A 26,437-nucleotide genomic window follows, 5' to 3' on the forward strand; every position below is an offset into this window, starting at 1 on the left:
TCCCCACACCCACATGGTCCAATCTTCTTCTTCTACGCTAGCACCTATGCCCAACTGCTTCCAGTCAAGTGCAAAGGTGCGGAGACAAAAGATGACCTTGAGTTTCTAGAAAGGAATTCTTTTTATTTTGAAAACAACATATTCTACCCCTTGCTATTGCCCCCCCCCCCTTAATGATAGTGTGGCAGGCCAAAGATTCTTAAAGGAACCTCTGCAGGCCTGACATCAAAGCTATTGCCACTTGATAGAATGTTATAGGCTTTTTGATGATGGTGGTGAAGCTATGTTCAGACTAATGTACTGATTCCAGATTCTAGAAACTCCAGCATCTAATGTACTCTGAGTTTTGTGTTGGAGTAAGGGGAAGGTTGCACTGAATCAATAAGGAAGCAAATTAAATAATCACAATTTTTGTTATAGATTTTTCCTAATTATGAAACTCTGTATAGATTTTTCCTCTTGAACATTTTCAGGGATATTTGACAGAGGATTGGGTTGAGATGATGATAAAGTGAAGCTATGTTGAGATTTATAGTACTGATTCCAGGTTCAACAAACTCCAGCATGCAATGAACCCTGCATTTTTTGTTGGAGTGTGTGTGTGGGGGGGGGGATAGCACTGAATCGGTGAGAAAATTGAATGTTCTTTGCAGAGTTATTTCTTTATTAATTGCCCCTTTATATTCAAATCAGGTCTCAAAATAATGATGTAGCATTTGGGGGAAAATATGCAACCTACTAATCCAGCTGCAGAAGCCAAAATGGAGAAAATCTCCACAGCCACCATATATCTCCCCTTCGTACTCAGGTAGGTAGGAATGAAAGACAACCAAACACTGCAAAAGACCAACATACTAAAGGTAATAAATTTGGCTTCATTAAAGCTGTCAGGTAACTTCCTTGCTAGGAAGGCTACTGAGAAGCTGACAACAGTCAAGAATCCCAGAAAACTAAGGACAATATAAAACATAGTGGTTGAACCTTCATTACATTCTAGGACAATTTCTCCAGCGATGGAGTGCATGTCAGATTCTGGAAAAGGGGGAGAAATTGCCAACCACACTACACAGATCATGAGTTGAGTCAAAGAACAAGAAAGGACAATAGGGATAGCCATCCTTTTCCCCACCCATTTCCGCATTTTGGAGCCTGGCTTTGTGGCCATGAAAGCAAGAACAACTATGGTTGTTTTACTCAAAATGCAAGAAAGGGCTATGCAGAAAATGATACCAAAAGCAGTTTGTCGCATGAGACATTTAGTGTGATCCGGTTGTCCAATGAAAAGGAAAGTGCAAAGGAAGGAGAGCAGAAGAGCAATGAGAAGGGTGTAAGTGAGGTTCCTGTTGTTGGCTTTGACAATGGGGGTGTCCTGCTTTTTAATGAAGATTCCCAGCACCACAATGGTGATGACAGAAAAGAAAATACTAACAGTGGTCAAGATGACTCCCAGTGGTTCATTGTAAGACAAGAAGGTTCTTTTTTTTAGAATGCAAAGAGTTTGAATCTTATTTGCATATTGATCGTCTGGACATCGCAAGCAATCAACTGCATCTGGAAAAGAAAAATTGATGGCCAATTCCAAGAAATAGTCATGAAGCAGAACTGAATGTTAATTAAGGGGGTTTATCTATTCCTAATTGAGCAATGCCTGTTTGCATTTAGTTCCTGACTATAAATGTGCCAGATGTTAAGAAATTTACATATTACTTGGCAGTAATTCTGCTATTATAAAATCATTGAATGGAAGCTATTTGAAGTTTAAATATTAGCATTTTGAACCATACATAAGAAGACTGAATAGTCTTACACAGGACCACTCTTACCCATCTGGTTTGAAATTTTCCCTTTTGCACATGGAAGGCAATCATAACAGCAAAATGGCTTCCCTTCTATTTTCATCTTCCTGTATCCTGGATAGCAATTGTCACTGCATACAGAAAGAGGCTGAACCTATCAAGAAGTGAAAGCAGGATTTATTACAAGGCATGCATTTTATTTCATAAAATTCTACATCAGTATGGATTTTACTTTTAAATAATAAGTGTTGGATGTTCCAAAATCTCCTGCATTTAGATAAATTATAATAAATTATAGGTAATGAGAGCTAGAATCAAAAGTGAAGGCGGGTAGCCCAAGAATTGGAGAGGTGAAGATAGCATCATTTGGCCAAGCAAAAATCAAGATCCAGAAGAGGCAAAATATAATCAAATAGCCCAAGCTTGTAAAGGTGAAGTGAGGAAAGCTAAGGCTTACTACGAAGAAAGGCTTGTGACAAAAGTAAAAAATAAAAAAAATAAAGCTTCGACATGTTAAAAACAAGAAAAAAGTCAAGGAAACAATTGATCCATTGCTTTGAGAAAATGGCAAGTATGTGACAAGTAACAGGGAGAAAGCATAATTACTTAACTCATTTTTTGCATCTGTCTTTACACAAAGGGGAAAAAAACAGTCCAACCTATCAAAATAAAGCACCACAAAAAACAGATTAGGAACACAAGTTAAAATAGGGAAGAAAATGGGAAGTGAACATCTGTCTACCCTAGATGAGTTCAAGTCACAAGGAAAGGATAGATTATACCCCAAGGTTCTGAAGGAACTGGCAGACGAGATCTCAGAACCACTGAACTATATCTTTCAAAGATCCTGGAGCACCAGGGAACTGCCAGAGGACTGGAAAAGAACTGATGTGGCTTCCATTTCCCCAAAAGGAAAAAAATAGAACCATGAAAATATAGATCTATCAGCCTGACCTCAATACAAGGGAAGATTCTGGAAAAGATAATCAAACAATGAACCAGCAAACACCTAGAAGCAAATATTGTAATAACCAAAAGCCAACATGCGTTTGTCAAAAACAGATCATGCCAGACTAATCTTATTGCATTATTTGACAAACTGACAAAATTAGTGCACCAGAGGAATACTGATGATATAATTTACTTGGACTTCACTAAGACATTTGATAAAGTAGACCATAACCTACTATTAGATAAAGCAGAAAAATGTGGGTTAGACAGCATCACCACCAGATGGATTTATAACTTGCTGACCACACTCAATATGTAGTTCTCAATGGAACTACATCTACATGGAGTGGAGTACCCCAAAGCTCTGTTTTAGGCCCAGTACTCTTCAACATCTTCATCAATGACTTGAATGAGGGGATTGTGCTGCCTCAGCAGTATATAGCTAGTGTAGGAATTCAGAACTGTCTCCTTTAAGAAACTACCTCATGGGAAATGTAAGCAGAGACTGCTTTATGGAAATGTAGTTCCATGACATGTGATCACATCTCTGTTTCTGATTGGCCACTGGGCATTCTGCCCATGTGCAAAGTTTATAGCTAGTCAGTTTAAATGCTTTTGTGAACCAGAATAGTAGTGTCTGTGTCTCTGTTCAGCATGGGAGTGAAATCATCATCTTTTTACACCATGTGATGGGACAGATTATGGAGAGTCAGAAGTATTTTAACACTGAACTGTAAGTTTTGCTGTTAAGAATGCCTGATAATAAACTTGATCTGAATGAGATTTCTAAACTTGGAGTTAACTGCACGCCCAGGGCAAGCCTACAACGCCCGAGGTAGAACAGTAAAAAGATGGTGATGTTTTTGCTCCCCTCAAGTAAAAAGATGATAAGCACCCCTCAAGTAAAAAGGGATGTTGAAGCTGAATCCCAAACTCTGTTTGCATTTTAACTGAGAACAGCTGCCAGGATTCCCCCACCCCCTCTTGGAGCAAAGAGAAACATCCCGTTTCAGTGAGAAAGGCTGATTAACTCTCCTGAGATGAAGGACTTTGTTGTGATTAAGAGAATGTGCTAAAAGGAGGGGGAAGAGTTGCATGAAAAAAACAGCCTCCACAACCTGGCCAGCTCAATCTACTTTGAAAAGCCTGTTTTTGTTTATGGAAGAATGCTCACAGGCTGTTACTATTGTCTATGAATTATTGGGAAAAGGCACAACCCCTTCAGGAGGTACCAAGCTAGCAAGGTCCAAGACGGGTTCCGAGTCCGGGTAAAGACCCTTAGTCTCAGTTATAGTATCTATCAGCCTCTGTTTTGCTGCTTGTTTTTCGGCTGCCATTGAAACGGGGAGAGAGGGCATGGTATTTGGGAGTGGGAAATATACTGTACAGGAGGACTGTTAATTGGGAGTTGTTCCCACCATCTATTGCGCATGTGGCAAGGAGGGGAATTTCCCACCAAGGCCAACTGTCCGGCATACCTGATGATGATTTTTGAAGATGTCTCCCACCTGACAGCTGTGAAGATATGGGATTGGACTATGGACTGCGGTTACCAAGGGGAGGGGAATGGTATTGATATCAAATGCTTCACAAGCTTTTGCTCAGATCCAGCTTTGCTTAGCTTCTATTTACTTATAATCAGTAAATCAGGTGTGCATGTGCGAAGGAATGGAATGGCGGCCAGGCTTTTTCGCCTTAGTACGATCTGGCAAAAAAGCACTGGGAGCCTTTGGAACCGGCTTCTTACTGCTCTTATTGTGGTCCTCCGGGATAACTGACATTCAGGGGACGTGTGCGGACCAAAAACCGAGGGGAGCCGATGATTTCCACCAGCCTAGGACTCCAAAATCTCCAGCGCAGCTTGGCGATCTCAGCGGCGAAAACGGCGGCTCCATAGTGACGATGGAGGCGTTTGATAGCGTTTTGCGGTGGTTTCAGTGGTCGTGAGGTTTTTCAAGCCTCCTTTTACAGCTTCGTGAGCCTTCAGTGACTGTGTTAGCCAATTATTGCCACTTTTTAGAAAGGCAGAGATCGATCAGGGCTTCTATTCGGATCAGGTGAATCGGGCGGCTGGCTGGGTGCACCGTGGCCATAGCCTTTTCTGGATGCCCCCCCCCCTTCACATTTGGCTCAGTTCTTCCATCAATGCTACCTTTTCCAGCAACGCTGCTCTTTCCACCAACGCTATCTCTTTTACCAACACTGCTCCTCCATCAATATAGCCATCAACACTGCTATTTTTTATTAATGCTGCCTTTTCCTCCAACGCTGCCTTTTCCACCAATGCTGCCTTTTCCATCAACGCTGGTCTTTCGTTATTCTGGGCTGGACGAGTGGGGGTATTTACAGCGAACAGGGGGGCCTCCTGCCACCCCTCAGCACCCTCAGACTTTTGGTCCCTCCCAGGCTTATAGGAGAGGGGGAATCTCTTGTTCTCTTGGTCTCTTGTTATTCTGGGCTTTGACTATCTGTCTCTCCTCAACTATATGCCTGGGGCATTTGGACTGGCTTTTTCAGCCCCAATTGTTGTCATCATTATCTTCTCCAGCTGGACCTTTAAACAACAAGCCCTTATCTAACCACAATACCAGGACTCTTGGCCTTGCTATCGCAGCTATTTTAGCTGTTTTAGGTTTAGGTTTAGGTTTATTAGCATTTATAGGCCGCCCTTTTCCCTGAGGGGACTCAGGGCGGCTCACACAAAACCAGGAAGGGGGGAATGCAACATTAAGATAACAACATATAATAAAATAATAAACAACATACATTCATCATTCGGGCGGGGTAACGATCCTTATCCCCAGGCCTGACGGGCGAGCCAGTTCTTCAAGGCTATGCGGAAGGCTTGGACGGTGGAGAGGGTACGAATCTCCACGGGGAGCTCGTTCCAAAGGGTCGGGGCTACTGCTGAGAAGGCCCTCCTCCTTGTAGTTGCCAGCCGACACTGGCTGGCCGATGGAATGCGGAGGAGGCCTAGTCTATGGGATCTTATAGGTCGCAGGGAGGTAATTGGCAGAAGGCGGTCTCTCAAGTATCCAGATCCACTGCCATGTAGGGCTTTATGGGTGATTAATAGCACCTTGAAGCGCATCCGGAGATCGACAGGTAGCCAGCGCAGCTCGCGGAGGATAGGTGTTATGCGGGTGAATCGAGGTGCACCCGCAATCACTCGCGCGGCTGCGTTCTGCACTAGCTGAAGTCGCCGGATGCTCCTCAAGGGCAGCCCCATGTAGAGCACATTGCAGTATTCCAGCCTAGAGGTCACAAGGGCCCGAGTGACTGTTGTGAGAGCCTCCCGATTCAGGTAGGGTCGCAACTGGCGCACCAGGCGTACCTGGGCGAATGCCCCCCTGGTCACAGCCGTTAAGTGGTGGTCGAATGACAGCTGTGGATCCAGGAGGACTCCCAAGTTGTGGACCCTCTCTGAGGGGTGTAAAATTTGACCCCCCAGCCTGAGTGTTGGAATATTGGCCAAATCTTTGGGAGGAAAACACAACAGCCACTCGGTCTTTTCTGGGTTGAGCACAAGCTTGTTAACCCTCATCCAGTCCATGACGGCCTCAAGGCCCCGGCTCATCACGTCAAGCGCTTCATTGATTTGGCACGGGGCGGACAGATACAATTGAGTATCGTCCGCATATTGATGGTATCTAATCCCGTGCCTGCGGATGATCTCTCCCAGTGGTTTCATGTAGATGTTAAATAGTAGGGGGGATAAGACCGAGCCCTGCGGCACCCCATAATTTAGGGGCCTAGGGGACGATCTCTGCCCTCCCACTAACACCGACTGCGACCTGTCCGAGAGGTAGGAGGAGAACCACCGTAGCACGGTGCCTCCCACTCCCATCTCCCGCAGTCGTCGCAGAAGGATACCATGGTCGATGGTATCGAAAGCCGCTGAGAGGTCAAGGAGGACCAGGATGGAGGAATGTCCTTCATCTCTGGCTCTCCAAAGATCATCCATCAATGCGACCAAAGCGGTTTCTGTGCTGTAACCGGGTCTGAAGCCTGACTGGAAGGGGTCTAGATAGTTTGCTTCCTCCAAGGACCGTTGGAGCTGGAAGGCCACCATCTTCTCAACAACCTTCCCCAAGAAGGGAAGGTTGGAGACCGGGCGATAGCTGTTAAGAACAGCTGGATCCAAGGATGGTTTCTTCAGGAGGGGTCTCACCACCGCCGCTTTCAGTGCGGCGGGGAAGTTCCCCTCCCGAAGGGAGGCGGTTACAACCGCCTGGATCCAGCCTCGTGTCACCTCACTGCAGTTAGTAACCAGCCATGAGGGACACGGATCCAGAACACAGGTGGAGGAACTTACAGCTCTCATGGCCTTGTCCACATCCCCGGGGGTAACGTCCTGAAACTCAACCCAGAGCTGTTCTACTTGGTCCCCCTGTGCCTCGGCTGGAACTGCAGGTGTGGAGTCCAAGTCCGACCGAAACCGAGCAATTTTGTCCGCTAAGAATTGGGCATATTCTTCAGCTCTGCCCTGCAGGGGTTCCCCCGCCTCCCTTTTGTTCAATAGGGAGCGGGTTATCCTGAACAGGGCGGCTGGACGGGACTCAGCGGATGCAACCAGGGTGGCTATGTGCGATCTTTTTGCTGCCCTAAGTGCTCTAGTATATTCCCTGGTGCAGGTGGTTACCATTGCTCGGTTCGATTCGGACTTATCGGACCTCCAACGGTGCTCTAGGCATCTCCTCCGGCGCTTCATCTCCCGGAGCTCCTCGGTGAACCAAGGGGGTCTCTGGGATCCGCCGCCTCGGAGGAGCCACAGTGGCGCAATCCGGTCGAGGGCCTCCGACGCTGCCGAGTGCCACGCAGCAGCCAGAGTCTCCACCGGACTGTGGGCGAAAGTGTCAGGAATAACCCCAAGCTCTGTCTGGAACCTTGACGGCTCCATAAGACGCCTGGGGCAGAACCACCTGGTCGGTTCCTCCTCCCTACAGTGGGGGTTTGGCCTCCGGAAGTCGAGCCTCAGTAGGCAATTTTGACTACTATGAGTTGCAATTGCTCTGGGAGTACTAACACCATCTTGAATAACACGCTGCAGAGGAGAAGACTAAGAACATTAAGACCTCCTCCCTCATATTAGCACAAACCTTGTATGAACTTGCACAGCTGCGCAATTTTTTTAACTTGTATGGTGAGTGTATGGGATATGTGTGCGATTGACTGGATGATCCCACTTTTTATTGTTATTACTGTTGTATTTTCTGTGTTTTTAATTATTATGTGGGGACTGTTTGTGTGAGTGAATGAGTATGTTTGATTCGGAGGACCTGCCGGGGAATGTGGGGGTCACCTAGGTGGTTGGGGGGATCATGGACACGGGAGAGGGCCGGAGCATTACGGTCGTAACGGGGAGGGGCAGATATGGCGGGGAATTTAGGGCAGGCCATTACTGGGGAAGGAGGGCTCGCTACATCACAGAGATACCTCCTTCCGGCCCTAGAAGTTCCACTCCGAGGCCAGATGGCGCGAGTGATCAGGACCCCGGTCTCAGGCTGTTGTCGCTAAATGCCAGGTCTGTAGTTCACAAGGCTCCCCTCGTCCGGGACTTAATTATACACGAGAGGGCAGACCTGGCATGTATTACTGAAACCTGGCTGGGCCCGGAGGGAGGAGTCCCCCTCGTAGAGATGTGCTCAGAAGGATTTCAGGTGCTTCATCAGCCGAGAGCCCAGAGAAGGGGTGGGGGTGTGGCTATTGTTATCCGAGAGTCTCTAGCACCTCGTAGGATCCCTGCTCCGGAGCTTGTCAGGTGTGGGTCCCTGCTGGTGAAGTTGGACCTCAAGGATCAAGTGGGTTTGCTGTTAACGTACCTGCCTCCCAACAGCATTGCAGCAGCCCTCCCCTTGCTCCTCGAGTTGGTAGCCGAGCTGGCGATTGATTCCCCAGGCTTATGGTTCTGGGGGATTTCAATTTGCCTTCGCTCAGTGAACACTCTGATGGAGCGCAGGAGTTCATGGCTTCCATGACAGCCATGGGCTTGACCCAGGTAATCCGGGGCCCAACTCACTCAGCGGGTCACATGCTCGACCTCGTATTCCTCTCAGAGCAGTGGAGTTATGATCTTGGTCTGAGGGGTAATGAGATCATACCCCTGTCGTGGTCAGACCACTGCCTACTGAGGCTTGACTTTCGGAGGCCAAACCCCCACTGTAGGGAGGAGGAACCGACCAAGTGGTTCCGCCCCAGGTGACTTATGGACCCCCTGAGGTTCCAGACGGAGCTTGGGGTTATTCCTGATACTCTCGCCCACAGTCCGGTGGAGACTCTGGTTGCTGCCTGGCACTCGGCAGCATCAGAGACCCTTGACCGGATTGCGCCACTATGGCCCCTCCGAGGCGGCAGATCCCGGAGGCCTCCTTGGTTCACCGAGGAGCTCCGGGAGAGGAAGCGCCGGAGGAGACGCCTAGAGCACCTGTGGAGGTCCGATAAGTCCGAGTCGAACCGAGCACTCTTAACAACTTGCACCAAGGATTACATCAGGGCACTTAGGGCAGCAAAAAGATCTTATATTGCCACCTTGGTTGCGTCCGCTGAGTCCCGCCCAGCCGCCCTGTTTAGGATAACCCGCTCCCTCCTAAATAGGAGGGATATGGGGGAACCCTTGCAGGGTAGGGCTGAGGATTATGTCCAATTCTTAGTGGACAAAGTTGCTCGGTTTCGGTCGGACTTGGACTCCACCTCTGCAGATCCAGCCGAGGCACAAGAGGATGAATTGGTTGACCATCCCTGGGTTGAGTTTCAGGATGTTGCCCCTGGGGACGTGGACAAGGCCATGAGAGCCTTGTCCTGTGTACTGGACCCGTGTCCACCTGTGTACTGGACCCGTGTCCCTCCTGGCTGGTTGCCAACAGCAGTGAGGTGACACGAGGCTGGATCCAGGCGGTTGTCACCGCCTCTCTTCGGGAGGGGCACTTCCCCACCGCACTTAAAGCGGCAGTGGTGAGACCCCTCCTGAAGAAGCCATCGTTGGATCCAGCTGCTCTTAACAATTACCGTCCAGTCTCCAACCTCCCCTTTGTAGGGAAGGTTGTTGAGAAGGTGGTGGCCTTCCAGCTTCAATGGTCCTTGGAGGAAGCAAGTTACCTTGACCCCTTCCAGTCGGGCTTCAGACCTGGTTACAGCACAGAAACCTCTTTGGTCGCATTGACCGATGATCTCTGGAGAGCCAGGGATGGAGGCCATGCCTCCATCCTGGTTCTCCTTGACCTCTCGGCGGCTTTCGATACCATCGACCATGGTATCCTTCTGCGACAACTGCGGGATGTGGGGGTGGGAGGCACTGTTTTGCAGTGGTTCTCCTCCTACCTCTCGGACAGGTCGCAGTCGGTGTTAGTTGGGGGGCAGAGATCGACCCCTAGGCCCCTAACATACGGGGTGCCGCAGGGTTTGGTCTTATCCCCCCTACTATTTAACATCTACATGAAACCGCTGGGCGAGATCATTCGGAGGCACGGGATAAGATACCATCAATATGCGGACGATACCCAGCTGTATCTGTCCACCCCGTGCCACCTCAATGAAGCGGTGGATGTGATGAATCGGGGTCTTGAAGCCGTTAGGGACTGGATGAGGGCTAACAAGCTTGTACTCAACCCGGAGAAAACCGAGTGGCTGTTGTGTTTTCCTCCCAATAATTCCAACACTCAGGCTGGGGGGTCAAATTCTACACCCGTCAGACAGGGTTCGCAACTTGGGAGTCCTCCTGGACCCACAGCTGACCTTCGACCATCATCTGACAGCTGTGACCAGGGGGGCATTTGCCCAGGTTCGCCTGGTGCGCCAGTTGCGACCCTACCTGAACCGGGAGGCCCTCATAACAGTCACTTGGGCCCTTGTGACCTCTAGGCTGGAATACTGCAATGTGCTCTACATGGGGCTGCCCTTGAAGAGCATCCGGCGACTTCAGCTAGTCCAGAATGCGGCCGCGCAAGTGATTGTGGGTGCACCTTGGTTCGCCCACATAACACCTATCCTCTGCGAGCTGCGCTGGCTACCTGTTGATCTCCGGGTGCGCTTCAAGGTGCTACTTACCACCCATAAAGCCCCTCATGGTAGTGGATCTGCGTACTTGAGAGACCGCCTCCTGCCAATTACCTCCCTGCGACCTATTAAATCGCATAGATTAGGCCTCCTCCGAGTTCCATCTGCCAGTCAGTGTCGACTGGCAACCACACGGAGGAGAGCCTTTTCAGTAGTAGCTCCGACCCTTTGGAATGACCTCCCCGTGGAGATTCGTACCCTCACCACCGTCCAGACCTTCCGCACAGCCCTCAAGTCCTGGCTATCCCGTCAGGCCTGGGGATAAAGATCGTAATCTGTCCCCACCCGAATGATGAATGAATGTTGTGTATTATTTTTACTCATGTATTGTTTCATGTTTACTGTTTTGTACCTCCTTCCCTATATTTTGTAAGCCGCCCTGAGTCCCGTCAGGGAAAAGGGCGGCCTATAAATAATAATAAAACTCAAAAACTCAAAACTCAAAAAGTACTCTTTCTTGGTTATTAAGTGAAGCAGCCTTCACAGTATCTTCTCTAGCCATGGCCGAAGGGTCAAACACACTGAACCCCATGCCTGAATTCAACACAGACTCAGTATTGGTCATCCAAAGCTCAGTATTGGTTGTCCAAACCTCAGAATTGGATGTCCAACTCTCAGAAAAGGCAGAGGCACCTCAGATAGCCCAGGGCCTAAGGCAGCATAGGAAGCCTATGCAGATTAAGTGGTCAAACCTCTTGGAGGAATGGGACAAGCTTTATCAAAAACATGATGGTCGGAAGAAGTTGCAGCATCTCTGCAACAAACTCAAAGATGATCTACCCCCAAACACCTCCACTCATTGGACGAGGAAATGGATGAAATCTTTGTGCAATGGATATTTTATGGAAGCTGCCTCAACTACATCCAGTCACAACTAAATGACGATGAAGAACTCAAGAAGGAGATGCTGTGCCTTCAGACGTTAAACAAAGAATGTAAAAAGCAGTTTCAATGTAGCAAAGACTTTATCCAAACCAGTCTGAAGAGGGAGACTGCCCCAGAGAAGAAGGCCGAATCCAAAGTGTCTCATTGTTCGTATACAACATCTCAGCTATCACATGCAATGTTCTCCCACATCTCCAAAACAGCTTCATCCCTTTACTTTACTCCAAGCCAACCCAATCTCGAGCGGGCACCAGCGTCTCACAGCTATCTTCCCATCCTAGCCAAATGTCATGGGCATCTAGAGCTGAGGGTCTAGCTGCCCGAGCTGCAAAAGAACAAGTCAAAGCTGTGGCGATCATGGCAACTCTTGATGTGGCAAAAAGGGTGCAATTGCGAAAGGAAGAGATGGCAAAAGCTCAGGCCAGCCTTGAGTTTCTTCAGCTCAAACAGGAGGGTGTAGAAAGGACAGCACGGGCCAAAGCTGTACAGACAGAGGCTGACAGAGCCTCCCTCAACTTCAGTCCTAGGAAGCTGGAAAAGGATAACCCATACAAGCATGTTAAGGCCTATGTGGATGACCTGAACTCACCATAACAGAACAAGGAGGAGAATCTCAACCAGCAGAACGACAAGCTAGTCAGATGGCTGACATTGTACAATCTGGATCACAAGATTCTTTCTTTGGAATTAGAAAACTTACTCTGACAAACCAAGAAACATGGGGTGATCAGGATAGTCCATCAGCAAGAGAGAAGGATCTTCAGCAGGCAGTAGCCATGATTCATAGCCTCAATGTGGAGGTGAAGGAATCCTTGCTGGACCTAGTGATTTGAGCATGGACGTACAGCCCAAAGAATGGAGTCTACACCCAGACTCTGAGTCACCACAAAGGACAACTCCTAACCCTCATCCAGCCAAGGATCCTCAGTATGATACCAAAGTCCACCCAGAAGCGGCTGCAAGTGTCAATTGCCCATCAGTATGTGGTGACTCACCATCCCCTTGCTCATACCAATCTGCTTAGTGAAAGTCTACCTCGATGGGTGCCTAGAAGAAGCCGGGAAGATGTCTGAAATAGCAGATGTGCAAAGCTATAGCATATCAGTCAGTTCAGCACTTGACAGCCTCATCAATGTCTGAAGTGAAGAAACACACTTCAGGACATCAATGCGCACTGGGTCCCAGTGCACGGCATGGAGGAAAGTTGATAGACTGCATAAAATTGTTGGATGGGAATATACAGTTCTCACTGCCACCATTGCTAGAATGGGACGACCCACCAGATGATCGCAGTCAGATTGTGAAACCAGAGTCAGAAAGCACCTCACCTCACCTGAAGCACATGGCTAATCACTTTCCTGCTCTAGATCTCAAAGACAAAATCCTTCTCTTGCCAAGAGCAGACACATCCAATTCTTTCAACCCTCAAGAAGTGGTCAAGGACCCAAGGGGCTTGCCATTCACAGTCAAAACAGAACTTGGAAGGGCCATCTTTGGGGTGGTTTGTGTCAATCAGCCACAGATCCCAACCCAGGCAAATGTCTTCATGACCTCCACTCTCAGTAATGTGATAACATCCCACTCGAGACCATGTCAAAAACACTTCGTGACTTCGACAAACAACTCTGATTTAGCAGCATCAGTGTTCCAGACCAGCAAAGAAGACAATGACTTGGCCTTGTTGATAGAGGACAAAGAATTTCTGAAGCTCATGGACAAGGAATTTCAACAGGATGCTACCAAGAATTGGATGACTCCACTACCCTTCCGCATACCCAGTCAATGGCAGACACGCAGAACTTGCCCCACCTCTGAGAAATGATGAGGAATGCTGGTACCTGCCATCCTTTGGATGTACCACCCACAAAAGCCAGGCCAGATTCGAGTAGTCTTCAATGCCAGTGTGCAATTCTAAGGCCTCTCTTTGAACAAGGTCCTTCTCACAGGACCTGGCCTCACCAACAGTCTGCTCAGCATGCTCATTCACTTCAGAAAGGAAGCCATAGCCATCATGGCCAACATCCAGCAGATGTTCTACTCGTCTACTTGTCAGAGAAGACCATCAAAACTACCTATGTTTCATGTTTTCCAGTGTCAAACAGCACAACCAACAGAAGCAAGAATTGGAGATGTGGCGTGCCTCCCTGAGTTGCAGTGCACATATATTCCCATCTCGCCTGTTGCCACAACAAAGGAAATAGCAGCCGTAGGATACATCAGGGTCTACGGTGGGGAGAACGACATACACTTCAGTTTCATCATGGAAAAGGCGAAACTAGCACCACAACTACCCCTCAATCATTCCCAAGAACAAGCTCGCTTCAAATGCTTCTCCAGATGGAGACCTCTCGTGTTGGGCTTAGCAGTGATTGTCCTCACCACACTCATGGCAGATGATACAGCTATCATCAATGCTCGACCTTTGGTTCCAGAGTCTTCGGAACCCAACTGTCTTCACCCTAGACACCTTTCTGACCCAGAAGACAGGTGACTGGCCAACACCAGCAGGGAACTTTGTTCCCAAAGACATGCATTGGAACTCATGGCCTAAGGGACTTGTGCATCAAGTCCTACCCAGTAATGATGGACTAGTGTGTCAGGTGGAAGTTCAAGTTGCGAAGCCGCTGGAGTCAGGCCGCAACCAGCAGACTTTCACCAAGAAGCTCTACACCAGAACAATCACCGACCTAGTACTGCTGCTATGGAAGACTGAACTAGAAGATTGAACCTCAAGCCTTGCATACTTTGTGTTTACATCATTGTTTGCACTGTTTGATGCTATGCCTTTGTGTAACTTAGTCAATTAGTTAGTTAAGTTTGGATGTTTGATGGTATGCCTCTGTTTATCTTAGTTAATTAGATAGTCAAATTTGCATTGTTTTATGCCATGCCTTTATTTGCCTGCAGTTAAAAGTTAGTTGATAATGGAATTTATAATTCCAGGCACAGAGTGTGCTGCCCCAGAAGTATATAGTCCAACAAGTAGGTATTGTATAGATTAAATTGAATATCAGTACAGATATAGTGTGCATTGTTTTATCATCGCTCAAACTATTTCAGGACCAAGGAAGTGAAGCAGTAGCAATATATAATATTGATCGGGTAACAATATATAATCTTGGGTATAATCACTGGGACCACTTATTTAGTCTTCCACGGTTTCATCTCGTGCCAGGGCCTCAGGGAACGTGTATCTGCTGTAATGTGTATTGATCAAGTTTCAGATTTATGCATATAAAGTTAAAGGTAAAGGTTCGCCTCGAACATATGTTCTAGATGTTCCTGATTCTAGGGGACTGTGTTCATCTCCGTTTCAAAGCTGAAGAGCCAGCACTGTCTGAAGACATCTCCAGGCTAGCATGACTAAACAGTGAAGGGGCACAGAACGCTGTTACCTTCCAACTAAAGATGGTTCCTATTTTTCTATTTGCATTTTTACATGCTTTCGAACTGCTAGGTTGGCAGAAGCTGGGGCAAATACCATGTTCCCTGAAATTAAGAAGGGTCTTATATTCTTTTGACCCCCAAAATATTGATTGGGTCTTATTATCGGGGGGCTTATTGTTTTGGAGTTGCCAGGTGACTGTTCTCTTGCGAGCAGGTGCCTGAAGAGCCAGGCACAGCCTCAGGGGCAAAAGGCTGTGCTGTGTTGTGCTGTTGCAGCAGTGCAACATACCAGCCATGAGGTGATCATGCTCATGAGCAGCCACCCAGCAACCCCACTTACCAGCCAGGCAGAGTGTCACTCACAGACCCAGTGATATCTCAAAGACACTAAGCCACATGTGCTCTGCCCTCTCCCCCCAGCTCCCATGGCTTGATGCATTTGGGATACCCTTAGATCAGTACATGGTGCTCTGCCCGCTCCGAGCATAACTTATTCTCCGGCTTCCAAACTCCGGAAATCCACAGCTGAGTCTTTCGTCAGCAGCTGCTCTGGGAGTACACTCTATGGTTGTGGCCTGGCTGAGGCAGAGCGTACTCCCAGAGCGTACAACAATAGAGTGTATTCCCAGAGTGGCAACTTCTGGAAGACTCGGCATCCTACCTCCGAGCTTTGGAAGCCGCAGAAAAAGCCATGTGGCGGCAGTGCCAGCAGCGGAGATGCCCTGGCTCTGCAGGGAGAGTTAGGCAAGGGCATCGTGAGGCTGGGAGGTACGTGAGCGGGGAGCGGAAAAGTTGCTCGTGCAACCCCCCCTCTCCAGCCATGCAGAGCCCCATTCACTGACCAAGGGGCATTCCAAAGGCACCAATCCATGGGAGCTGGATGGTGGCGAACAGACACTCACACGGCTTGGCTAGGTCAGTGAATGGTACTGTGCCTGGCTGGAAAGGGGGGTTGCCGGGCGACTGCTCATGAGCATGGTCACCTCATGGCTGCTGTGTAGTGCTGCTGCAATAGCTCAACACAGCTGTTCGACCCTGAGGCTCTGCCTGGCTCTTCGGGAGCCCGCTTGCAAGAGAACAATCGCCCAGCAACCCCCCTCTCCAGTTGGGCACAGCACCACTCACCAATCTAATGATATCCCAAAAGTGCCAAGCAACATTAGCCTTTGCCCCCCCCCCCATTTCTACGGCTTGGCGCCTTCAGGATATCACTAGGTCAGTGAGTGGCACTCTGCCTGGCTGGAGAGGGAGTTGTCCAGGGGGCTTATTTTCAGGGGAAGGCTTACATTTTTGCCCACCTGAAAAATGTGGCATGGTCTTATTATCAGGACATGTATTTTCGGGGAAACACGGTAATGGGAGCTCATTCCATTATGCAGTGCTAGGGATTCAACCGCCGAACTGCTGACCTTTCTGATCGACAAGCTCAGCGTCTTAGCCACTGAGCCACCATGTTCCCTGTAGAAGACATTAACATTAGAAAAAAAATCAACAGCAACTTTATAAAGAAGATGAAGGATTGGGGGATATTTCAGTTGCTATTGTGATATGTCAATCAGTTCAAATGACTGAATTATTTCCAATAGTTTGGAAATAAGGACTCTGAGGATGAGCAAGAAAGAAAAATTTACAGTCAGTAGTTGTAAATGATTTTCAGAGAACTAAAAAAAAGCTCAATAGGTTAAAAGAAGAACAAGTCAGTCTCCTGGATCTGATAGAGGTGGTTTCCCAGATACAATAATTAGCAAAATCAGGATAGACTATTCAAGGATGGGAAGACTAGAGAAGAAATACTGTTTGACAAGGCTGAAGAAGAATGGGAAGACAACGGATTAGCTAAAAGGAAGAGATCAAAGCAATTTGATGAGCTATTATATCAGAATGAGCATATATCCATATAGTGATTGTTGTTTCAACAATAATAACATTCAATAAACATGACTCCTCCTTTAAAATTAAAATAACTAAAAATAGCATGGAATCTGGAAATATTTGAATCAAATTAGTGCCACTGGTTGTTAATTAGTTATGGATTTTCCAAAAATACCCTGTTGCAGCATATGCAATAGTCATTAAACTCATCTAACCTTCAAATCCTAGCAAAAATAGACAGCAAAAATATTGAATTAAGTTATTTTTAAAATTGAAATCTATATTGCTGAAGAGAGAGAATATGCACAGATTGAAATCTGAGCAGGAAATACCTGGTTAAACAATGCAGGCCAGATGATGTCCTGTGTAGAAATGACAACTAGTTTATCCAGAGAATTTGTTGGGTTGATCTTTCCAACTTTGACTTTAACAAAGCTCTTGTTTGCAAAGGTGACCCAGTTGATAATGTCAAATCCAGTGTTCAAGTCTCCATTTTCATTAAAGGAGATTTCCTGTCCTGCAGTGTTATTAAAAGAGATGGTTCTCAAATAATGATGGAGCTAAACAGAAGCAATGGCAGAAAAGCATTGGGAAGGAAGGAAGGAAGGAAGGAAGGAAGGAAGGAAGGAAGGAAAGAAGGAAGGATAGCAGTGTAATTAAGTTGTAGATCATCCATTTAATATAACTGGACACATCAATATAATTTTATTCCTCCAATCCTCATCCTGGTTTATTCTCTGCCAGAGATGTTTGAAGGTCTGACAACCACACAGATTCTACAGCATCTAAACCCTTTCCTCCACATTGTTATAGGTTTGTTATCTATCCACAATTGCAAAAGTTTTTAAATCTTGGAAAGATGAGGAAAATGGAGTGAAAGGAGACTTAAAATCATTACTCCAGTGTTCTCATTGGCCATACCCTTTGTTCTGCAGCTCATTGAATTACAGAGAGAACTGCAATGGGAAATGTTCATTCACCTTGACTATATGTCAGAATGGTCAAACAATTAGCAACTTCAAATCTCAACCAAAAATGCTTACACATTGGCAAAAAATAAATAAATCAGAACACAAAATACAAGCTGGGTGGACACAACCTTGTAGACAACACTTACTCTGTCAAGGACCTTGGAGTTCTCATATCTAATTATCTAAGTGCCAGAGCCCACTGTAATAATGTTGCCAAAAAGGCATTAAGAATTGTTAACCTAATCTTGCATAGCTTCTTCTCTGGTAACACTGTCCTGCTAACCAGAGCATACAAAACATTTGCTACACCAATTCTCAAATACAGCTCATCTGTCTGGAACACACACTGCATATTGGTCATTAATACAATTGAGTAAGTCCAGAGATATTTCACAAGAAGAGTCCTCCACTCCACTGCTCGCAACACAATACCTTATGCCACCAGACTTGAAATTTTGGGCTAAGACAACTTAGAACCATGTCACCTTTGGTCTGACCTAAGCCTAGTACATAAAAGTATCTGCCACAATGTCCTACCTGTCAATGACTACTTTAGCTTCAACCACAACAATACATGACCACACAATAGATACAAACTTAAGGTAAATCACTCCAAATTCGATTGCAGAAAATACGACTTCAGCAACAGAGTGGTCAACTCCTGGAATGCACTACCTGACTCTGTTGTTACATCTTCAAATAATAAAATAATTAAATAAAATTCTCTTATTACCTGCCATGCTTTATGAATCAGAAATGTTTCTCTCCTGACTTCTCTTGCTCTGTGTTTAAATGTGGGGGAAAGCATGGCTTGTAAAGCATGCGCCACAGCATAGACTGCATTATAGATGCTGTAACTCTGCCCAGTGATGGTGGTGTCAAACACAGACATAGGTACATTCTCAAACTTCTCTTCTCCAGTGCACTGCTTTCCAGTTTCTACCAATACCTGAGGAAAGGTACATTCAAAAACCTGTTCCCAAAACACTCTCAGTAAATTGTCTCCCTCTACTGAAGTTGGCTTTATCATCTGAAGAAATTTATTGAATCCAGGGATCTCCTTGGAAGAAACTTCAAAAGTTATAGCACCGTGGAAAGCATCCATATTCAACATTTTGAGAAGGGAAAGTGATGTAAACTCCATTTGAGCTGGCATTATCCAAACTTTATCTTTTCTCTTGACTGGTATGTCTATCATTTCTTCAAAATAGGGTAACAGTGTAACAGTGATAGTGTAGTGGTTTTCACAATATAGGACAATCACGTTGGCAATGCTCTTCATGATAATGATGTATAGTTTACGGAAATCATTAAGTATACTTTCAACATAATTGGTAAATGTTGGCTGGACCATCTCTTCCATGAAGTCAAAGCAGATACCTTTTTTGGAAAACAAAGTAACAACATTTTCTATTAACTGCTCACCATTTTTTTCATGTTGGAAAATCAGTCCAATCCATGTCCACCTTAAAAACAAAAGTAGCTGGATAAGACCTGTAATCTCTTGATCACTATTTGGGAAAAATTGATGATAGAAAACATGTCTCCTGCCATCTTTGGCTGGAGAAGATCCATAAATGAGCTAAACATAGGAGAAAGAGGGAACATTGTTTTCCAAAATGAAATATTCATTCTTATTTTTGAAAATTCTATTCTTCCTTTATTTATTTTTGTTGTAAATATTGAAAAATATCTATTCATGTTCAGAATGAATTTGCAGATTTTTTTATGCAACAGCTGTTACTGTAGTATATGTTCAAAGCAGAGGTGGTAGTTAACAGGTTCTGACCAGTTCTGGAGAATCAGTAGTGGAAATTTTCAGTAGTTCAGAGAACTGGTAAATACCACTTCTGGCTGGCCCTGCCCCCATCTATTCTCTGCCTCCTGAGTCCCAGCTGATTGGGAGGAAATGGGGATTTTGCAGTAACTTTCCCCTGGAGTGGGAAGGGAATTGACATTTTACAGTGTCCTTCTACTGGAGTGGTGTGAGAATGGAGATTTTACAGTATCCTTCCCCTGCTATGCCCACCAAGCCACGCTCACCAATCCATTCAATGCCCGTCAAGCCACATCCACAGAACAGGTAGTAAAAACTTTTGATTCCCACTACTGGTTTAAAGGCAGAGACATCAGAAATGCATTAAATCAGGAAATTTTACCGAAGATTTTCAGGTCTAAAGCTTCTAGATCCTGACTAACAAAGGAAACACATAACTATATTTTCCATAACTATATAACCCATAGTTTTCTCCTCATAGGAAATGTAAGAAATTTGAAGAAATAAATGATATCTTTATCTTATCTTATGAAGATAAGATAGGACATGCAACTAAACAATATAGTTTTGGGAAAAATATGTATGACATCCCTCTTCCAGTTTTACTTAATTTTTATCTCATAATCTTTAAGCATCCTGATATGAATCCATACCGATATGGATGTTTGCATGGATATAATTTGCAATCCAACAAGTACTGAACAGGCACAATCATTTAACCCCTTCCTTTTTAATTGTTTCACATTTTTTGTAATCTGCCTCCCACTACCCATTGTATTCTATCTGAATTTCAGACAAAAAGACACTACAGATCAGAAGTAGAAAATATACAGCTCCCTAGCAACCAACATTGGCAATCAACATATTTCAGTGATCTGAAATACAACTAGTGCTAAATCTTTGGATGCTTTCCTCATTTTCAAATTTTTTGGCAGAATCAAAAATAGTATCTTATGCTTTAAAGTGATTTAATGCTATCTCATTCAAGTTGATACAGAAACCCTGATAAAACATTCTAGTGGATGAAACTGTCTACATGGGATTTAATAATCCATTGATCACTCTAATTTCAGAAGGCGAGGAGAAGAGGATGAAATATATAATAATTATAATAACATTCTTAAAATATCATAACGCTCTGTATTAAGTAAATACAATATTTGCAATGGCTACTACCATTGCTAATACTATTATTAATAGTAATACTACAATTGCTAATACTATTATTAGCAAAAAATAGCAAGCATATGCAATAAGTATTATAGTAACCCAACTATTTATCTTTTACTTCAAGTACTTTTCCTAGATTCTTCATGAATTTTATTGTATAGTGAAACAGCTATGTTTTGATGAGCTATAAGTTAACTAAAATAAAATAGTTAACATAAAATAGAGCATTTTATTTGAATTTCTGTGCAAATTTGATTCATTTGTAGCACATCACTACATTATTTTGTTACTTGAGTCATCATAAAAAATTCATGGAGAGGAAGGAAGGAAGGAAGGAAGGAAGGAAGGAAGGAAGGAAGGAAGGAAGGAAGGAAGGAAGGAAGGAAGGAAAGAAGGAATGATATTCTGCAATATAAAGATCAAGGTAACTATTCCTATTACTTCATCAAGTCCATGAATCCTTTTCTTCATTATTAAAGCATGGCAAAAAATTGATAAAATGAATGAATTGATATTTTTATTGAATTTATTAATAAATAAGTCAAGAAATCAAATATATTAATTGATTCAGATTCTTATTGAGGAATACATCTAGAAGGGCACCAAGATATAAATTTCATCTGCAAACTCATAGCTTATCCATTCCTTTTTGTGTTGCCACTATCTTTCCAATTCACAAAATGTAATGTAAAAGGGAAAAAAGATTTTTTGTTGTTGTTTATTAAAAATAATTTAGTAAAAGTAAAAAGGAGGGCATCCTTTTAGACTTCCAAGATTCTTCATTGTAACCTTACAATAGAAGAATTCAGTATTTTGTTTCCTAGTCTGGGCAATCTTGAAAGGCTTACATCAATCTTGGAATTTGGATAGCATTTGCTCTCCTTTATGTTCAAAAGAATGAAGTTTGTGTGTGGGGATCAATCCTGAGATGTTTTCCCAGATTATACTTCTGATTTAAGCCTAGGTTGTTTTTATTAAAGTGCCGAATAATCTGAAGCTCTTCTTCCTGCCTTTCAAGACTTACAGCTTCCTATATTTTGTTCAAGAACAAATCTTCTTAGAATTCATCATAGAATTCATCATAAAATAATAGAGTTGGAAGGGATCGTGGAGGTATTCTAGTACAACCCCCTGCTTAGGCTGGAAACCCTACACCACCATAACAAATGGTTATCCAACATCTTCTTTAAAACCTCCAGTGTTGGAATATTTACAACTTCTGGAGGCAAGTGGTTTCATTGATTAATTGTTCTAACTGTCAGGAAATTTCTCCTTAGTTCTAAGTTGCTTCTCTCCTTGATTAGTTTCCACCCATTGCTTCTTGTTCTGCCCTCAGGTGCTTTGGAAAATGGGTTGACCCAGTGCCTAGAGTCTATGAGGAGTTGAATGGGACAAAAAAAGCTCAGGTTAGATCCTTGCACAATGAATTTGCTATTTTGCTTGATTCTAATCAGTTTCAATAGAGTCACGCTCACCTGAAGGAACAAATGCCACAAACAGTTAAGGTCCATGGTTGGAGTGCCTTCTGCACAGCTTCAGCTGATGCATCCATTTTTGTGCCCCCCCCTGACAGCAGGAAGCCTACCCTCATCAACTCACAGTTAGACTACTGCACTGCACTCTACATGAAGCTCCTCTTGAAACCAACCCAAAAACTTCAACTGTGGCTTATGCATTTAATTATAAAAAATACTAGTAGAATTGTTTTGCTTAAGACTGATCTAAGAATGATAAAGCTTTAGATCTACTATAATTCTAGGCATTGGCAGAGATCAGTTGGGTGTAATGAGCTCAATTTGATACTTACGGGGTTTTACCTGAGGCATTTTGTAGACATTCAAGATATTTGCCATGAAGGGAAAGATGGAAGAGTTAGGTCCTACAATAACAGAAACCACCCAGTCCTTGACATCACACTTATAGTTGGGCATGAATCTTCCCTGGGTTGAGAGAAGCTCCATTGAAGCCAGGTTAGTCCATCTTGCCATGAAATAACTATTAGAGATCTGAATACCCAGACTGATGTTGGATAATATATTACTGTGTTCATTTATCTCATTTACAGCAAAAACCAAGGCCAGGATATGTTGATAGTTCTGTAGGAAATATCTGCAATGAGAGATACATTACATTTTTTAAAAAAAAAACTTCTGAAGAATGTGACATTACACAACCACCAAATATAATAATGGAAAAATATGAAAAATGATCACATAATAAACACGACTTCAGCCACAGAATGGTCAATGCCTGGAATGCACTACCTGACTCTGTTGTTACATTCTCGAACCCCCAAAACATTAACCTTAAACTGTCTACCATGGACCTCACCACATTCCTAAGAGGTCTGTAAGGGGATATGCATAAGAGCGCCAGTGTGCCTACCATCCCTGTCCTACAGTTCCTATTTATTTGTACTCATTTCTTATGAGAAATGAGTATATACTTATACATGCTTATATTTATATGTTTATATGTTATATTAATATTTATACTTGTTTTCTCAAACATTCTTTACAAACCAAATAAAATAAAAATAAATAAAATAAAGTAACAGAAACATTTTGGAAATATTTTTTCAGTGTGCCTAAAAACATTTTTTGATGAAATGGAAAATGATCTTGTGAAATATAGTTACAGTGCTTCTAAGCAGACTGTTATGATTCTTTTAATTCATTATAAACAATTTTAACTAGGAAATAGATGTATTTCTGGAAAGAACATTAATGATCTTTTAAAACCTATCTAATTCTTAGATATACTTCTAGTCTTTTAACTTTAACTCCTCCATCTTCTTCTTGCATGGTTTTTTTTTTTGGTGGGGATAGGCATGAAGAATGTGTTTTGAAATACAATTAAGGGCAAATGTTATATGTAATACTTTTTTGGGGGGAAGTGATAGACCTCCAGAGGACTATTATCATAAGGAAAGATATAGAGATTAGGTTAAACTGACATTTATACTCCATGCTCAACAACTGTTTTAAATGTAATTCAAAGTATTATACAGCACACCAGTCCCACAATATTAAGTGAAATTAAACTATTAGCATGCAGTTAGTTACAAAAGGTGATTTGATAGTAGAGCATTGATGATTCATTTACACAGTAAGAAAATCAAAAAATCACTGAGGTGGGACCTATCATAAATGTGTTTATGTAAAATATTTATTTGCCCAGTAAGAAACATCCGTGTAATCACTCTATATTGGTTTTAGAATGAAGGAACTAACAGCAAGAAACAGAATAAATAATTTGTGCTGCAAGTAATCAGCTATGCATTATTCAAGAAAGATATATGGTTTAAGAATAGAATTGTTTATTGGCCAAGTGTGATTGGACACACAATGAATTTGTCTTTGGTGCATATGCTCTCAGTGTACATAAAAAGACAAGATCAAGAATCATAAGGTACAACACTCAATGATAATCATAGGGTACAAATAAGCAATAAGGAAACAATTAATATCTATATAAATTGTAAGATATACTACTGTTAAGAAATGAAAGTCTTTACACAATCTCATCAACCAGTTCTTCAGATGGGTGCCTTGTGAAATCAACTTGATCAGATATCATGTAGAATTGAGATAGTATCCCAGCCGTTAAGAAATCCCCTGGCAGAAAATACTTGTGCTTAATATGGGGAGGTTTCTCTATAGCACATGCTTTAGTACAAAGAATAAGGCATGTAATTCCTTTCAATAACACTGACAATATTGCCATCAGTGCCATGGAAAATACCATCTTCTTCAAGAGAAAATTTCTCATTAACATGAACCAGATCCACCTGCAACAATGAAACTTAAGGGAAAAAACCTTTCACTAATTAGACTAGCCTGTATAAATATTCTTTCCTAAAGAGCCAATTGTTTCAACTCTAGAATTTTGGTCACACATTTAATAGCACCTTTATTTTCTGAACTGAACTGTTCTCTTGTGTTTTCCCTTGCAATTCCTCAAGGATTTGAGAAGAGAATACTTTACTAAGATTCTTTGGGTAATTATAGAGGAAATCAATGGATGGTCAATGAAGCTCCTCGGAGATATTTAGCAGAAATCAGAATGATGATATTTATGTACTGGGAAAAGGTGCTTATAACTGAAAACTGTGTAGGAGCTAGAGGGAAAGAAAGAAAATGAAAATGTGAAGGAACAAGTGCTAGTTCTGTAGCTGTAAATATTTAATTCACTGGAATAGTAGAACTACTCAACTTTCCCCTCTCAGGAAGTACATTTGCAAAGAGCCAATAATAATAATAATAATTTTAAAAAAATGGACCTGTCCAAAACACCCAAAGAAAATAGGATCCAAATAACATTTTTTCTTATTTTGAGGGACCTTTAAGCACTTTAATTATTTTATTTGTAATTTAATTTTATCATGACATTTCTTTTTAACATTCCCAATGGGAGTATGTGGGAACAGTGTGTAATGCCAAGGAATAAATAAGCAAATAAAAGGAAATATCATTTGGGACAAGTTTTTAATCAACCCACCTTTACTGAGTGAATCAATTTCAGAAGAGAAAGTTTTTAATATTAAGAGGGCAATATTTTTCAACATTGTATTGTAAAATAAATAATAAATAACAAACATATCACTTGGTTCTTTTCACTTTTTTCAAATGATTTTTAAGCCATATCCTCAAAGTCACATGATGTGAACCATCTTTTTCTCTTGTCTGATGACTGACATGACCCTCCATCTAATCAAACCAGTCAATTATCCACCACTGACATTTTGCAGCCCTGCAAAGAAATCTTTTTGATCACAAAAAACAGGAAATGGGAAATCATTCAAAGTACTCCTTCCTCTTTACTTGTGAAATTTAATTGGTGCTGTAAATTTTGCTCTTTTTGTCATAACATAACTTGAATCAATAAAGAAAAGGAGGGCCATCATGATCACAGGAATTTATTTATCTTGGCTTTGTCCTATACTAGTACTCCTTTGAATTCATAAACAAATAAATTGAAGAATGTGATAATATCCAAATACTAAAATAGCTTTAAGATAAGATGTCAGCTTCTGCTTTGCTGTTGCTTCAGCTGCCATGAAACGGGGAGGGAGGGCATGGTATTTGGGTGGGGTTACTCGATGTGCTGGAGGAATGTTCTGGAGTTCTCTGGATGGTCAGACTACGCATGCGTGGGTGTTTCCCGCCTGGACTAACGGCACCGACATTCCATCTTCGTGATGCCTTTTGAAGTTATCTCACACCTGACACTTGAAGGACTTATGATTGGACTAGGCCTATGATGCCAGGGGGTGTGGAATGGGCTATTCTATATATCAACTGCTTTCGCGCCTAATTAATCAGACTTCGCTATGCAACCGCTCTTTAACCATTTTTAATTAGTAAAAGTACATTTGATTTTCCACGTATGGAGTCTCATGGTCTTTCTTTCCTAATTATTAAATGGAGAGGTGCTGACAAGTAGCAAAGTCACAAAATCACCTTTCCAGGAGATCACCATCTACCGTGGAGGGTGCAAATGTCTTCGCCAGCCAGCTGAGAAAAGGAGGGAGAACTCCCCGCTGAACTCTTGCTTCATGAAGAATTGACTCAGCT

At 43.4% G+C, this 26,437-nt stretch overlaps 1 protein-coding gene across 1 annotated transcript in view; it reads right to left on the minus strand.

Moving 5' to 3' along the window:
* Positions 1-507: 507 nt before the first annotated feature.
* Positions 508-26,437, minus strand: part of LOC106554956 (vomeronasal type-2 receptor 26-like) — a 42,720-nt gene continuing 16,790 nt past the window's right edge. Inside the window, exons 2-7 of the mRNA XM_087714785.1 lie at positions 24,379-24,651; positions 22,679-22,856; positions 18,648-19,496; positions 17,276-17,503; positions 1,824-1,950; positions 508-1,551 (exon numbers count right to left, since the gene is read on the minus strand). Coding sequence (XP_087570911.1) covers positions 656-1,551; positions 1,824-1,950; positions 17,276-17,503; positions 18,648-19,496; positions 22,679-22,856; positions 24,379-24,651 — 2,551 coding nt within the window. The 3' untranslated portion in view covers positions 508-655. The remainder of the gene's footprint in view (positions 1,552-1,823; positions 1,951-17,275; positions 17,504-18,647; positions 19,497-22,678; positions 22,857-24,378; positions 24,652-26,437) is intronic.

Source organism: Thamnophis sirtalis, unplaced genomic scaffold (genome assembly GCF_051295495.1).
Source record: "Thamnophis sirtalis isolate CommonGarterSnake01/CBP01778 unplaced genomic scaffold, rThaSir2_p1.2 scaffold_4, whole genome shotgun sequence".
NCBI classification, from domain to species: domain Eukaryota; kingdom Metazoa; phylum Chordata; class Lepidosauria; order Squamata; family Natricidae; genus Thamnophis; species Thamnophis sirtalis.